The sequence below is a fragment of the Tachypleus tridentatus genome, chromosome 2 (genome assembly GCF_004210375.1).
Source record: "Tachypleus tridentatus isolate NWPU-2018 chromosome 2, ASM421037v1, whole genome shotgun sequence".
NCBI lineage: Eukaryota > Metazoa > Arthropoda > Merostomata > Xiphosura > Limulidae > Tachypleus > Tachypleus tridentatus.
This window is the reverse complement of record NC_134826.1, coordinates 22,697,078-22,715,114: the sequence shown is the minus strand read 5'-3', so window position 1 is coordinate 22,715,114 and position 18,037 is coordinate 22,697,078. Positions and strand designations below refer to the sequence as shown.

The following is an 18,037-nucleotide window of genomic DNA, read 5'->3' as shown; positions in this document are numbered from 1 at the left end:
AAAGACATTTTTCATTTTATAGACAATAAAACCATTTTTTTGATGTAATTATCTTTTACAAATTAAGTTATATTGTCATTATTCAAACTGACCTTATGGCCATATGTTACTGATCAAAACAATCGATTGCAATTCAAATGATACAATATTTTTTGAAATTCACACACAGTCAAAACTCGTTTGAAACATGTAATGCTACGTGAGACAACGTATAAAAGATTAAGAAAAAAAACAGCATTTATAAACTGTTAATAGAGGTTTATTTCTTACATCTCAAAATTTAAGAAATATCACACCTAGCAGCCTACACTAAACGCTAGATATCAAAGTGACTTAAGCAATTTGTGAAACTTGTACATTGTTTTTAATATATATTTATATATATACACAATAAAATATTTGAACAAGTCAGTAAATTTCTTAAAAAAGGCTTAACATCTTAAACCCAATAAAAAAATGTGTAAGTTGCCAGCATTCTTGAGTAACAGATACATATCGTTGTTAGAAAATTATATTTTTAACATGTACATATGATAAAAGCATATTTTCTTATATTCAGTTTTGGGTCACACACATTTAAACTTTGCAAATTACATGCACAAGAAAAGTGAAATAAATTAAATACCAAACAAGTGTGAAAATGGAGAACAAAAAATCAGTTTGATTACTGGTTATTTAAAACATTATCTTACACACTTCAGTTCAGTATTCTTAACGGTTACAAGTACACAAAATATTAATCAAAAATCTTACTGACTAGGTACGTTCACATATGTAATTTTAATCATAAATAATTGTAGCACATCAGTTCTTTTTCAGAAATCATGGCATTTATAACTAAACACAAACTTGAACGGTATCTTAAACTAAGAGCATTAACCTTGTAGAAGTTTGAATTGCATCATAGAAAAGTTTCCGTTACACGAACGAAGTCTCAACGGAATAGTTTTCACTTGTTTGTTCAACCTTCTGTTGCATGGTGTGTAAAATCCAATTAAAATTTCCCTTTTAATATGGGTATTTAACCATTTGTAATACTGTTATTAAGAAATATACCACTTTAAAGCACCTTTATATGATCAGGCACAAACTGCTTGAAATATATATCTGGGAGAAAAATGGCTTTCCTAGAAAACATTTCATATTTTAGGATAATTATAAAATTAAGCTCAAATAAGGAGTACTGACTAGATTGTATACTTGTATGAGCCACACGTGTTGAGTATTTACATACACTTTTAGGTAAATATATCAAATTAATAGATTAGAAACTTTGTTCTTTTGAGTGACAGTAAAAATAAGTCTTAACCCAACGTTTTAGAAATACTTTCTAACGTCCTGCGGATCTCACTGAAGAGGGGTCGTCTTTCTGGATTATACTCCCATGTTCTCAACATCAATTCGTACACACAGTCCGGCGTGTTATCGGGAGCTGGTAATCTGTAACCTATAGATATTAAATAAGTATCCAGTAATATATTATGAAAAACACTAGAAAACTTGTGTAATATTATCTAAAGAATTTTACAGAGACTGTTTATGTAATTTCCATAATAAGAATATAGTATAATGAAGTACAGATAAATGCAAGTTTGGGGACAGAAGTCCTCTTCAGCAATAGTTAGAGCAAATATGGTGCAATTCATACATTCTTTTTTACTTTTGCTATTACGTTCTTAGATATAATACAATGAAACTATGTTGCTCAAAGACGTACAGTTGTGTGTGAACTTGCACGTAAAACAAAGATCAAACTGATAATTTCAAATACTTAGCCAAAGCTCATGGTATCCCATCTGGAAGTAGTCAAACGTTACCTAAAATAACAGAAACTGAACCAAGATATGTGTACTTACACAAATTTTCAGTAAATCATTTATCACAATACTGAATAATTGCAGAAATATAGTGGTACCTTGGTTCTCAAACGACTCCCTTATCAAACAATTCGGTTTTTGAACATATTGTTTGAGAAAAAAATGTCTTGGTTGTCGAACATAAACTTTGTTCCCGAACCAAGCTTTTGTGGCCCAAACTCATGAAATAACCCGACTGATGACCTGAACGACCCTTCGCCCATTTTTGGCCCCACCAAGCTTGCCCAAAACATTTTACCTGCACCTTTCGCTCAATCCACATCCCCGTTAAAATCTGCTGTGAACGTTCTTGTTTTTCTTTTTGTTTTGTTTTTTTATTGTTTTTCTAAATATTCTGATTAAATAAGCCACCTTGGGGTCAAAGAAGGATAATGAAAGCAGCAAACCAAAAAGAAAAGTTGTTAGAGCCACAATGGAGGTGAAAAAAGATCTCACAGCAAAGCATGAGAGTGATGTTCTCGTCTCTGAGGAAACAAAGATCACAAACAATGGAAGTGGTAGGAAAACTGTTGTTGATTTGGTTAAAAGAAAAACAGTTAGCTGGTGATACCATTTCTGAGACCATCATTTGTGAGAAAGCAAAACAGTTGCATGCTGACCTCCTGAAAAACACCTCTGGAACGAGTGCTGATACAGGTGATGCCTTTAAGGCTAGTAGGGTGTGGTTTGAAAAATTTAGGAAGAGAAGTGGTATACATAGTGTGGTGAGACATTGGGAAGGTGCCAGTTCTAACAAAGACGCTGCTGATAAATTTGTTAGGGAATTTAAGGACTATGTAGAAGCTGAGGGTTTTATTCCCCAACAAGTGTTCAACTGTGATGAGACAGGCCTCTTTTGGAAGAAAATGCCAAAGAGGACCTACACCACCAAGGAGGAGAAGTCACTGCTAGGACACAAGCCAATGAAGGACAGGCTAACTCTATTGTTATGTAGTAATGCAAGTGGTGACTTAAAACTAAAGCCTTTGCTTGTGTACCATTCTGAGAACCCGAGGGTTTTTAAGAAAAATAATGTCCTGAAAAGTAAACTAAATATCATGTGGAGGGCTAATAGTAAAGCATGGGTAACCAGGCAATTTGTTATGGAGTAGGTTCATGAAATGCTTGCCCCAAGTGTAAAGAATTACCTCACAGAAAAACAGTTGACACTCAAGGCCCTTCTTGTGATGGACAATGTACCTGCTCACCTACCAGACTTGGAGGAGGAGTTGGTGGAGGAGTACAGTTTCATTACGGTGAAGCTCTTGCCCCCTAACACGACTCCTCTAATTCAGACCATGGACCAGCAGGTCATATCGAACTTTAAGAAATTGTACACCAAAGCACTGTTTCAAAGGTGCTTTGAAGTGACCTCTGACAGAGTTAACCCTCAGAGAGTTCTGGAAAAATCACTTTAATATCCTCCATTGCTTGAGGATCATAAGCAAAGTGTCTTTGAGGACCATGAACTTAGCCTGGAAGAAATTGTGGCCAGACTCAGTAGCAGAAAGAGACTTTGAAGGCTTTGAGGCTGAGCCTGTTGTCGAGGATATTGTCTCACTAGGCAAGTGTATTGGCTTGAATGTGAGTGTTGATGATGTGGAGGAGTTGGTGGAAGACTGCAACACTGAGCTTACCACAGAAGAACTCCAAGACCTTCAGAAGGAGCAGCAACAGAAGGCAACTGAGGAAGTGTCTTCAGATGAGGAGGAGGGAAGGGAGGATGTTCCTAGTTCACTAATCAAGGAAATGTGTGGAAAATGGGGAGAGTTACAAAGTTTTGTGGAAAAATTTCACACTGACAAAGCTGTAGCAAACTGTAGCATAAACCTTTTCAATGACAATGCCATATCTTACTTCAGAAACATTTTAAAATGCAGGCAGAAACAAACCTTATTAGACAAGTTTTTAGTGAGAAATAGGTCCAGTGAGTCTCAAGCAGGTTGTAGCAGTTCAAAGAGACAAAAGAGAAAGAACCCCAGAAGGAGAGTTACCTGACGTTTTTATGGAAGGTGACTCCCCTTCCAAACAATAATAACCCTCCTACTCTCCACATTCCTCACCACCTTTCACTTACACCATCAGCTCTCCTCAGCACAGGATAAGTGCAGTTAAATTTTCATTTACTGTTTTTTTATTGTGTTTATAGTTTTTGTGGTTGACTTTATGCACGTAAGTATTATTATACAGGTATAAATAAGCAATATTTTTACTTAAAATGCTTAATAATGCATAACTTTTGGAGATCTGTAACGGATTTATTTAATTTACAGTATTTCTTATGAGAAAAATTGATTCGGTTTTTGAACAGCCTTCTGGAATGGATTAAGTTCGAGAACTGAAGTATCACTGTATTCTCCACACACTATAATAGGTTTTAGCATACAGAGAATGACACAAAATCTACCTGAGTCAATTAACTCTCTTGCTCTACTGTTGGATAATCCACAGTAAGGTGTGCTTCCAAGAGACAAAATTTCCCACATTAATATACCATAGCTCCACACATCACAGAGTGAGGTATACCTTCCTGAAAACAAAAGGCATAGCATTAACATATTCATAAAAAAACACCTTTACTGAGTTTCTAAAAATATCAAAGAATATTACCACATTACTTGATTGTAGAATGTTCAAACTTTTATTAGTATCATGAAATTCAGGACGTACAAACAAATGTTATGATGTTAAGAATACTACAAGTCTAAAACAAAAATGTATCTCGGAACAGCTGGTATGGGTATTAACACTTTCACTGATAAGCAGGGAAAGTCAAAACATTGTTCTCTGTTCTTAAGTAAAAGTGTTAATACCCATACCAGCTGTTCCAAGATACATTTTATTTCAAGTGGGTTTCTCGTCATTAAGAAATCTAAAACAAGGTACTTTCAAAAAGATGTTTTATTAATTCCTACACTGAAAAATAAATTTGTAGTCACCATTTTAAGTTGTACATGTACACAACAATCTATTTGTTGTTGTTTTTTTTAATATAGCAATTTATTTTGAATTTCATGCACACAATTAAAAATATTTCTTGGTGATTATTACTAAATAAACAGATAAAGTAAAGAAGATAAAAACACATTTTTTCTAACTTTTCACAACTAGTCACTATAACTGCTTTGGTTTAAATACAAACCCACACAATGGCCCATCTAGGCTATGCACACTGCAGGGATCAATCCTAAATTTTAGTATTACAAGTTTGTCTGAGCCACCAGTAGGTACATCGCAGATGACTGAAACTACTTCATATTAAATTACATCCAATTTTACTCTGAACATTTGTTATAAATCTCATTTACACTGAGATAATTCCAAGAACTAATTCTAGCTACAGATACAAACTGAAGTAATTTAATACAATGTATTCTTAGTACATACTGTATTGAGTAAACCATATGTTCTTCACTGATCTAATTTTACTTACTAGTTCCTTCAGTCTCAATGAATTGAATACCTAGCTAATATTTCTTAACTTTCTCAATACAAAAGTATACACTTTTTACAAGCCACTAAGTAGCATTCTACTATTCTGAGTAAGCTAATAATGTGGTTGGTTCTTCTTTTAAAAAATTCAATATTAAATTCTCATTCTGATGTTTAACACCTAATGTCATTTCAGACATAACTGTCTTCTTAAATTATTATTAGGGTTTTCACTTTTTTTTTGTATTACAAAAGTGTAAGCTTTATACAAGAGCTGACAATTAAAATGCATTTACTTAAAAAGAAGAACATTTTATAAAATATCATACATTTTAATAGCTACGTTTTTTAGCATTTTCTTGTCATCCTATGATAGGATTTTATTTTAAAGTAATAAAAAAGAATCATATTTATTTCCTTCAGAACAAAAAACTTACTTTAAATGACACCTTATGTGTACATGGACAACACTGAGATCACCAGGGTTCAGGTATAGCTATCTTTAATTTGAAAATTTGACCAACAGGATAGCAAATCAGTAATTGCTTCTGGTATGAAAAATTAAATACGGCTTTTTGAACAAAATAATAAAAGGAACTGAATGTCAATATGATTTTGGACTAATTCCCATGATTTGTTACATAAACAACCAGACCACACCTAGCTGCCTCTTTCCTCAAACACTGTTCTCTTATTAATTCACACTGTACACCTCGCTAATAGCAAGTACACAAAAATAAACTGGTATGTTACTGGTTTGAAGGCATTACAACTTACACAGGTGTACAAAGTGCTTAAATTACCACTAACTCTAGGAACCATGAAACCAAAGAGTTATACATTAAAACAAATTGCTAACTGTTTGTAACTTTGCAACCAAGAAAAAAATGAGACAAAAAAATATTCAACAAAACAGGAAGAATTGTAAATTCCAGTCCAATTTAAGAGAGTCCAAAAGAAAACGATTTTGAAATAATCTGCAAGAGTACATCTAAAGTAATAACAGAACAACAATTACTACAATAATACAAAAAGTATTAAATAAACAAGTTACATGTTTGTTATTGGTTCAACATTGGTTTCAACAATATCAAATCTTCAAAATTGCTAAGAGTAAATGAAATTTAAAGAACCAATTCTTCACAGCACAAATATTAAATTAAATTCACAGATGTCACACTGACCAAAATTTAAAGCTTCTGGTGCTGTCCACTTAATAGGTATTTGTTTCATTCCATCTGATACAATGTACTCCTCTTCTTCACGTGACATACCAAAATCAGATATTTTAACTATATTGTTGTCTCCAATGAGGCAGTTTCTTGCAGCCAAGTCCCTAAAAGCACAACAATAAAGATTATTCACATTACAATGCATCTGACTTGATAATGAGATTAGGTTTGAAAATTTCCACACTGAAAATGAAACCAATGCACTTCTCTAGTTTTATACGTTTCCATTCTTTTAAATCCTTTTACTACTTCCCTAGAATTCAGGAAGCTGTTCTTGTACAATGAGTATGAAAACGGTAAACTGACAAACAATAAATATTTACTTATGGGCTAACACTTAACACACTGAGATAATAAATGTATTAAAAATTATTTCCTTTCATCCATCTCTCTTCCATCTGTTAGGCTCCAACTATCATTTTAAATTAAAATTTTACAGAAATTTCAGCAGGAAAGGTAATTTACTTTATGTTATTTATTAATTATTATGACTATAATACTGAATTTATAAAAATTCGATTGAATCAAACTTCATTATGTATAGCTTCATAGTAACCATAAAAGAACAAAAAATACTACCACTGTTTCAACAGTGCACAAAACTGTTCAATTTTGATTTCATTTGTTTTTTGTGTGTATTTTTGAAGATAATGAGGAGCAATATCCATGGTGTTTTTATTTCTATTTTGTATTTTTGACAAAGGTACTAATGTTATATCATGCTGTCCCTAAGTTTGAACTACTAACTAGAAGGTTTGTTTTGAATTTTGCACAAAGCTACTCAAGGGCTATCTGCACAAGAAGTCCCTAATTTAGCAGTGTAAGACAAGAGAAAGGCAGCTAGTCATCACCACCCACTGCCAACTCTTGAGCTACTCTTTTACTAATGAATAGTGGGATTGACCATTACATTATAATGCCCCCATAACTGAAAGGGTGAGCATGTTTAGTGTGATGGGGATTCGAACCTGTGACCCTCAGATTATGAGTCAAGTGCCTAAACCACGTGGCCATGCAGTGCTAATTATGACAGTGATTGTTAAATTATTCTTTTTAAATCTGAGTGTAGGCAACTCTTAATGCATCTCATAACTTACATAAAAGTGTTCTAAAAGTAAATCTGCATTAGAGTTTTCTTGTCCAATTAACTGAAAGCTGCCTTATATTCGAACCTGAGACCCTCAGGTTCTAACCAGAGGAATAGCAGCCAGTCAGTAGCACCCTATCACCCTGAGTAAGCTAATGATGTGGTTTTGATTCTTCTTTAAAAATGTGTACATTAAATTCTGATAGTTAATATCTAAAATGTTGTTAAATTACTGTTAGGGCTTTCACTTTTTTTCTCTATATTAAACCACACTAAGATGGAAAGTAAAAAGTTATTCAATATTAAAATTATTATGAAATGATAGTTTGTCATAATAATTTAGTTTTGTGTTCTTTTGATACCACACAAAATTGACACTGAACATTAATTTAATCTTTGATCATTTTACTTGAAGTTAAGATAACTCACCGATGAATACAATTCTGGTTTTCTAGATATTCCATTCCTGCAGCCGTATCAATACACATAGCTAACAGATCATTTAGTGAGAGTGAAGAACCATGATTCCTTAAAAAATTCAATAAAGACCCACCTAGAATGGATAAATATGCAAAAATTAAAAAGTTGTTCTAAAAATATTGAATTGTAACTAACTGTATAAAAAATGTTGTACATTTTTTAAATTATGTGATGCTAACAAGAACAGAGTACACAGTTGCAAATAATTAACCATAAACTCCAAAGAACCTTTCAAGTTGTTTTTATTTGCTTTATTTATTCATAATTAGTTATAAAATGGTAATAAAATTGAAAGTAAAAGAAATATATTCCAATTAAGATATGTCAGATGTTAAATTTCCCAGTTATGTTTCCACACATTTTCATACATTGATATTCCAAGTGTGATATAGTATCTTAAGGCCCATACAACACATCAAATCTGTTTCTTATTTAATGAATTAACAAACATTCATGCACATGAAATATCAAAATACAGATATGCATATTATATAGATGTATATACATGTAAGACATACACACAAATAAAATAATCTGAACAAACAAACATGTTACTATAAAGTTTTCAGAAGAATGTTTTACACTTCTGGCTGTAAATTATCTAATGGTTGATCAAAATTTCTGATACAATTCTGTACTGTTTATTCTTCTAGCACACTACTTAATGTTGTGATATCACAAATAAAAGGTTTTTTTAAATGAAATGCTTGTAAAAGAATAAAATTAACATGGACATGAAAAAGTTAAATTGACAAAGATATAGAACACAGAGTAAACACCTATTCACTCACACACACATTATCTTGACCTATTCACTAACACACATTATCTCTCACCTGTATTCCAGAATTCATTAAAATAACTTTTTTTAAAAGAATATTTTGGTTTACTGCAGCTCATACTAATTTGTACAAACCTCTGTGCCACCATTTTGTATAATTTACACCTTAAAAGACAAGTGATACAGAAACCTACATAGGTAGGCTCTCTTACTTGATCATTGTAGCATGTAACCTTATTTTTGAGCAATGATTCAAGCTAGACTAAAACTACCAACTTCCTGTTCACAAAAGTACAGCTAAATGTAACATTCCTACCTATAGATATTTTTAAAATTTACCTAAAGGGAGGCAATTTTTTTTCAATTGTGGCAGGGTAAAATGTTATGATAGGTTTTAACTTTCACAATCCTTTCTGTATCTCAATCTTTTCCCCAAATGTTAACAAAATTTAGTCACAGTTACTTACACAATGAGCTTGTTGTGCTTTATTCACTGTGAGTACCAGAACTAGATTTGCAACATTATAAGCCCTCAGATTTATCACTGAGCCATCAAAGAGTCAACGGAAATTCATCAATTAAATAATATACAGCTCAAAACAATCAAATATGTTACAAAATGAATACACTACTGAAAACAACTGAATGTGATGATCAAATTTGTAATCTTACAGTTGCGACTACACAAAACTGAAAATTGCCATTATAAAATATGAATCACTTTCTTCAAGTAATTCTTATGCAACTCAAGTATCTTATGCCTAGTTGTGTGATCCAAAGTGTGAATGACTGGTTCAATGAACTTATGTTTATAAATGAACATTTGGTATATGTGGTTTTACTTTCTCTATAATATACAATATTTCCTTTCACTTTGAAGTAAGAGTGCCATAAACAACAAGGGAGGTCTGGCACTAATGTACTGGAGTTATTCTTGACCACTCTTTTGAAAGAACTGTTTTAAGTGCATCATTGCATCACTGATGTCTGAGGTCACTTAATGAAACTGAAGTTCAATGAGTGTGAAAGCTACTTCATTCACTCAACTTATTTTTTACAAACAATGTGTTGCCCAGTGTAGCAAAATGAGGGTTAGCATTCTTATCAATAAGGCTGAAATTGGGACCTAGTGTTAAAAAGTTGTAGAATATGGCTCTTGTGTGTAACAGTAGTACCATTCAAAGAATGCTGAGGGCAGTATGTTAAAAAAAATGGTTATTTCTGTGTGCAAAACACTTTCACTGACTAATGTATCACATTTCAGTAAGAAATTGAGGTAAATCAATGTCCAGCTTCTCTGTAAATCAATACAAGCCTCTTTTAAGGAAGCAGAGTAAAGCTCGACTCACCTGTAAAAATAATACTGCTCCAAATGGTAATCCAATGGTATGCTCTTGGCACCATTGGAGTCAAGATGTTTTGAGCTGTTCTATGAACCAAATGTATTTCACTGTCCTCTAGTCTCTTTTCCAATCATCAGTATAGTTGAAGCGAAGATGCTATACCAGATTCAATCTTTGAGAAGGTACCTCCTCTGATCACAGTGGGTCAGAACTAACAGACTGCAGTCACCTTGTTTGTGTATTCAATGGTGGTCTGCTATTTCTTTGTGTATCAACAATCATATATTGATTTAGAAACAACTGCACATTCTGGTAACACTATGAGACAGTCAGAGCTAATTTGCAACAGCCTGCTCCAATTTGCTGCCTTTCATTTGTTCCATAGCTCTTCACATGAGTAAAATATCAAGTCTAGCCAGAGTTCATTATCAGGATCAATTACTTTGAACTCTGTGATCCACTTCAAAGCAATGACTGTATGTATACGGTATAGGCTGAATTATCAACACGTTGTATAACAAGTAACCAAGAAAGATGATTGGCATATTTTATACCTGTAACTACTCCTCTGTTACAGTCACAATATTACAAATTTTTATTACCCTTTGTGTTTAAAATTGTATACAAAACATGGGATTAAAAAAAAATTCAGGTGCAAACAAACCACACATAAGTCCAGATTGACAACTATAAGGTAAGGTAAAAGAAAATTATGAAATAATCTTAAAATACAAAAACAATGAAATTAATACTTAAGTAAATTAATTAACATTAATAATAGAAGAACTGAAAATATCAAATAAGTATAATAATTCAAATTAGAAGATAAAATTTAAAGACTTCAAAATAAAATATGGCAACCCAACTTATAGGAATTAATTAGGATAAACTGCACTTCTAAATAAAACTGAACTGGTTACAAGACTTGATAAAGGATAAAATGCACATACAGTAACATAAACTGAAGCTTTACATTACATACAAGACATGTTTTCACAGAAATGAAACAAAAAATCTGTCCATCGTTTCCATGAAGCTTCATTACATTAAAAACACCTTACAGAGTCTCCACTACATTTTCTGCATGCATCTATTTATAGATATCTGATGACAATCTCCAATACTGTTTCTCCTGTGGCAGGAGTCAGTTCCTTTTGGCATATAATGCATCTTCCATCCATGTGATGAACTCATCTGGGGGTTTTCGGTATAATAAAAGAGAGGTATTTGGGAATAAGTTTTCTTGGCAACATTAAACATTTTGTGAGGATGCAACTCTCCCTCTTGCCACATTTTTGGAATGAGAAGATTTTTTTCTGGATTGGGAGATACTTCTAAAGGTGAGCAAACACCTGACACTGATGCTGTTTAGTCCTGGTATGTCCCTCCACAGGACAATAAGCTGGAAATCAACTCCATTAGTGGCTTCTTCTCAGTAGGAGACAATACACAAGGTGCAGGAGGGCCACACACTGGTGTTGTGGTTGTGGCAGTAAAAGTATGGTTATCTCTTTAGATATGTTAACCAACAATGCCTTGGACAATCCATTGTTGATTACAATGGCTTGTACTGGTCCTCAGTAACAACTGTTTTTAGCTACCTTGTTCATTCAATTTAGTAACAATTTTTCCAGAGTTATTGGAACCAATAAAGGTCTTCATAAAATTTCTTCCACACTTTTAGCTTACTTTACAGCTTTCAGAAAAATTTGTCTGTTCAAAAAGATGGTCAGTGATCAAGAATCATTGCCTTTTTTATGCCAAAATTCAAGATTAATAATCTGCATCAACTTACTTCCCAATTGCTTAGATGTCCAATTATCATTACAGATTTAAATATAACATCCAATTGGGTCATAACACCCCAGTATTAAATTATCATTCCAGATGTAGTTTGAATACCACTTCTTGTGTGAATAGTAAATGCACTTACTACTATATTGCAAGGACACATTGCAGCAAAAAAAAAAAAGTGAATGTTAAATCCATTGGGTTTCTGCAATACACTTATGCATACTGTTAAGTTTAGTGTTACGGATGTTCTGAAGTTGCAGGTCTGGCTGTCTTAGCTGTAAGTAAAGCCCTTCAAATACATACAAGTTTCCTTCAAGGTTGCTAAAACACAGCAATGGTTCCAGTGGGGGAATGGGGGGAATATTTGTGACTGTCATCCGATTTCCCTCGTAGGTTAAACTTCAATGAGATCTATTAATTCACTGGAAGTAAACAATACTTCTGACTTCATTATATACAGTTATCCTCAACACTAACCAAACATCCAGTTATAACCATAAAGTTTGAATATTGTTGTAATCTACAAAATGATTATTTTCTTAAGTCAGTGTATCAGAAAACAATAGGTACACTATACTTTACTTTACTCTGAGTGAGCTAGTATTTGTTACTAGACTTAACAAAATAATGGTAGTCAATTATAGTCAAGTATGGCAACCAAATATTTCCATTTTCCATTGTTTCACCTCATTTCTTGGCAATATAATCATATTTTTGCCTGGTTCTTCCATGCACTGGACACTATCAATCACCAGGAGATTAAAAATGGTTGTTGTAGCGCTCCCGAAAGTTCATTTAATGATAACCAGCATCCACTATCCTGCGACTTTTTTCTCTCTACTTTCAGCAGGTATGCCACTTTTCTTAAGACTTTTCTATTGCAATTACTCTGAACTCCTTGTGTACCTTCTACCTAAGCTAACTCAGAGTAAAACAGCTTTTTTTTCAGCACTCTGCTGTCAGGCATTCATACAATATGACCAACCCACATCAGTTGTACCTTCCTGACTAGTGCATCAACACCAGATAGATTAGCTCTTCACAGTAGTTCTATGTAAGACATCTTGTATTGTGAATATATTTCCATAATTTTCCTAAGACAACTTAGATGACAGTGTTCAAGTTTTTTAATATGGGAGGCAGAATGTTTCTACTAGGTTTTACAGACAAAGATGTCAAAATTGCAGCAACATACACCTTCTGGCTCATGACAAGTCTGATTGCTCTCCTACCTCATAGTTTCTGGTATAGACTTCCAAAAACAGCACCATCTTCAGCTATCCTGAGGTTCCCCTTCTCATGTATGAAGGCAACTCAGGATAAAGTGTCACCCAGCCAAGTGAAGATTTCCATTGCTGTCACTATATGGCCACTGATTTTGGTGAATGGGGTAGTATAAGACTTGCCAGAAACTTCCGTACCATGACTTCAGTCTTTTTTGAGCTGACTGTTAAGTCAAATTGATTACAGGCATTGGAGAAGTTAACAGATATAATCTGCAAATCTTCCTCGAGTGGGTTGCCTACACCAGTTTTTCAAAGACTTTTAACTTAACTCAGAGTCATCATAAGTTGAACAGTTCACCAACAGTTCTGAGTTGTATAAACATGCCAATCTCAATATATTTTAAAAGCATACAACAGAACAGAAAACTGGGTGCTGAACAGTGTAAACATCACCACACAACCCCGGTTGTACCCAGTTTATCACCCAAAAAAGTCTGGACACATCTCCATCCTCAGTTATTCTTGCTATCATAAAATTGGCACATCATCAACTTTCCAGGGCTTCCAACTTTAGTAAGAAGTTTCCATTGACCTTTCCTGCTAATGGTGTCAAAGGCCTTGAAAAGATCCACAAATATAAAAGTCCATGTGTTGTTCTTGGCCTTTTTCCTATAACTGATTGATTGCAAATATATTATTGGTGCCTCTGCCATAACAAAACCTACTATGGTTCTTGGGCAGACATCCTTCAAGTGTTGCTTCAGAATAGTTCAATACAGTCCAAGCAAAAATCTTCCCAGTTATGACCAGTAGAGAAAGATGCTTCTATAGTTGTCACACACTTGGGGGTTTTGTTTTGTGCTTAGACAGCTTTAGAATACAAGCATTTTAAAAGTTTCAGAGAATAGTTTGTTTATGCCACATTAGTTGAAATAGGTGTGTCACTGTTTCCACTAGTTGCTCAAACGGTATTAGTTGAAACAAGTGTCAGTGTTTCCACTAGATGTTACCCACTCCATATCAGTTGAAACAGGTGTTTCTACTAGATGTTACCCACTCCATATCAGTTGAAACAGGTGTTTCTACTAGATGTTACCCACTCCATATCAGTTGAAACAGGTGTTTCTACTAGATGTTACCCACTCCATATCAGTTGAAACAGGTGTTTCTACTAGATGTTACCCACTCCATATCAGTTGAAACAGGTGTTTCTACTAGATGTTACCCACTCCATATCAGTTGAAACAGGTATTTCTACTAGATGTTACCCACTCCATATCAGTTGAAACAGGTGTTTCTACTAGATGTTACTCACTCCATATCAGTTGAAACAGGTGTTTCTACTAGATGTTACTCACTCCATATTTTAAGATTTGGGCTGGTATGTCATCGGAATCTGGTGCTTTTCCATTTGAGAGGAGATTAATCATCCTGATGGTCTCAGGTATTTTATATTATTCTGTAAAATACCCTTTCAGGTGGAGTTGTAAAAGACTTGTTTAGAGCTTCATCACTGATGTTAAATTTACAACTTATGAACATCTTGGTTACTACAGCTCTGCCAACACTAATGCAAACAGCAGGTACAGCATTTCTGTCACTTGGAGAAGTGTAGATAATCCTAGAAACCTTGTTTCTTCCTCTCAGTAGAAAAGTATATTCATATAGATGCTCCAGTTTAGAAACTGCATTTTTTTTTTTTTATCAACAACAATTACACAAAGCACCTCATTTTCTTTATCATCATTTAAGTATCAACTTTAGTATCACTGAGCTCAATACAAGTTGACTTCTCAAGTAATCAATGATAGACCCTCAGTATACTCTCACAATTAATAAAGTTTCTTGAAATAGCAGCTTATAGTTTACTTTGTTCAACTGTAAAAACAGACTGCTTCAGTAAGAACAGTTATTTATACATTGCACAATCTCAGGCTGGGACCAACAATCTTAAGATTAATAGGAATTTTGTACATATCTACTATATGGCCAAGAATTTTCACATACACAAAGCCTGGTTTCAAGATCAATTCTGAATCTTTGATATCCAAAATACTACTTTTTTGTTTCTCAGTAAAAGCCTGGGCCTTGTGACAAAATGTTTTCTCTTCTACTGCTGTTTTTCCAGCACAAGATTCAGCAATCTCTCAAAACTGGAAGTTGAATTATGTAAGCTGAATTGTATAACAAAAACCACCACAGTCCCTCCCTAACTATGTTGAAAACAGCACTAGGCCTACTTTCATCATAGCCCTTGACTTGACAGTAGCCATATCTAGGGTGATGAACCAAAAAGGCACATTCCAATGCATCAAGACATTCATTTCTTCAAGGCAAAGTAAACTTATTGATTAATATTACTGTGTTCACTTGCTTAAATACACAAAGAATATTTCATCTGTACTCCTTTAACAATCACCATCACCATTCTTTAAAAAAAATAGTATTTCACAGACAAATAAATTTAACTGCAAGATATCCACTGACACCAAAATGACAAAAAGTATTTTGTTATGCAAGACCTAATTCAACCTAAATGTTTACGACACTTAGCCTCAAAGTGACAAAAATACTGAAGCAAGTCAAACTGCTGAATCTTGTGTAAAACTTTTCATAACTGTTGATAACTTGACAGGAGCTGTTTCTAGTTTCACCCTTATCACCTATCTGATCTTAATACACAATCATTTAAGCTAGCATGTACCACTCTGCATAACTTTCAAATTTTCACATTCTTGTCAAATATACATGGATAAAAACACATACACACACTGAATGTTTGTTAAGTAGAATAATTCATGGGATAACAGATTTTTGATGATAATAGCACCATTAAACTATAATCAAAATGATACAGGCCTGCAAGTTTAAACATGTTTTGGTTTTAATATTTTTTGTAGTGCAGCTATACAGATCTTGAAAATAACTTTGTCATATAAATCAGAAAGAGAAAAAAAACATCACTTACTTAGATCAAATTATTCAGTATATAGGGATTACTGTAGAACATGTAAAAATTAAGACAATAAAACAAATGCAGGCTGGTGTTATAGTTCACATTCTTTAAATACAATTATTAATTAAAACATTGTTAAAACGTATATACACCATTAACAATCTAGAAATATTCTTTCTTCATAAATCTTTACTAGAGTACATTTTTATAAAACACCACACAATACTACCTTGAATACATAAATTTGTGGATACCACATACTCTAAGTTTATTAACACTCCTACGAAAAGTGGGGCCTAATAGGCCCCAGAGCAACTTGAAAGGTTATTAATATTAGGCTAATAATTTTGTATTTAAATGAAATTGCCATTTAAATCCATTAATGAATGGATTAACGAGACTCCCACTGTCCCTATCTACTATCTAGCGAAACCACAGCCAGAGGAACGGGCTTGAAGAAATCAGGACTAGAAACGTCTTTTCGTAGGAGTGTTAAAAAAACAACACACTACAGTACAATCATAATTACATAAATACCTGCACATCAAATACAGTGAGCAGATAATGTTACAAAATCACTACAATTTTGAACTCAAGAACTAGAAAGACTACATATTAAAATGACTCATATGCATAAACTCACACACATATACAATCAAAGGTTTCTAAGTCTTTCAAAAGTGAAAACATTTGCTGTCTGCAAAAGGACTTTTCCTTCCAGTTTTCACGTGCAGATATATTCACATGCACAACTAATTGGTTCCAAATTACTACTCAATCTTATTTAAAACTTAACACATGGCGAGTCCAGTTAAGTGACGGTGAGTCTAAACACAGACAACTGTAGCTACAAAGTGAAACAAACTGTGCTAACACTACAGTGCTATTTTCTACTCCTAATTTGGAATTTCGTAAATTAACTTCACCACAAAATGCACTGGAACGTGTGGACTACGTGCATGAATCTTGTACAGAAGTTTCCTTTGCTCAAAAGGATAATGGAAATCAGTGTTATTACAGTGATTCAATACTTGATAGATTTCCTCTGTTTATTACTGAATGTGTGAAAGGCAAAATTTGGACCTCAACAAGTAAAATAAAATGGTTATAAATCTGTAGCCACAAAGAAATAATAAATTTGATTTGAACTAATAATAATTTCACAACTTATGTTTGAATATCTTTATCAAAGTATTATAACAGTATAAATCACCACCATCTTTATAAATTTAAAGAACTAAAATTACTCACTTCAGTATTGGACAACAGGGGTCAAAATATATTCATTTTTGCCTTCTCTGTAACATCAACTTTGTAAGATTAATTAACAAACAAAACATCACTTAACAAGTAGTGTTTATATACTCATTTCTAACTTACATCCACTGCAATATGCTTAAATGTCTTTACAATAGATAATAAAATAACTGTAAAAAGGAAAATTAACAGAAGGGTAACAATATTATTAACATAGTAGCTTAAATTCAATTTTGTAGTGATGCCACTTGGGTTTTTGAGCCACTCGAGCAATACAAGTCTATTTTGTAGTAATGATTTTACTGTTTTATAACAATTTTCTTCAATTGTTGAAACTTTCATGAAGTTTTCTGCTTACCAGATTGAATCATTAAAGATATTGAGATGAACTATTTTCAAATGTTACAGGTCACAATGGTTATATATGTATATTTCTTATTATACCCTATGTTACAGGTCACAATGGTTATATATGTATATTTCTTATTATACCCTATGTTACAGGTCACAATGGTTATACATATATTTCTTATTATACCCTATGTTACAGGTCACAATGGTTATACATGTATATTTCTTATTATACCCTATGT

General features: G+C 33.2%; 1 protein-coding gene across 7 annotated transcripts in view; it reads right to left on the bottom strand.

The window, feature by feature from the left end:
- Positions 1 to 237: 237 nt before the first annotated feature.
- The window catches only part of FER (tyrosine-protein kinase Fer), a 108,269-nt gene continuing 90,469 nt past the window's right edge, over positions 238 to 18,037 (bottom strand). For all 7 annotated transcript variants that reach the window (XM_076480455.1, XM_076480481.1, XM_076480490.1 and 4 more), the window contains 4 exons: positions 8,037 to 8,160; positions 6,473 to 6,624; positions 4,264 to 4,386; positions 238 to 1,447 (listed from right to left, as the gene is read on the bottom strand). In XM_076480455.1, the coding sequence (XP_076336570.1) occupies positions 1,305 to 1,447; positions 4,264 to 4,386; positions 6,473 to 6,624; positions 8,037 to 8,160 (542 nt within the window). In that variant the 3' untranslated portion in view covers positions 238 to 1,304. The remainder of the gene's footprint in view (positions 1,448 to 4,263; positions 4,387 to 6,472; positions 6,625 to 8,036; positions 8,161 to 18,037) is intronic.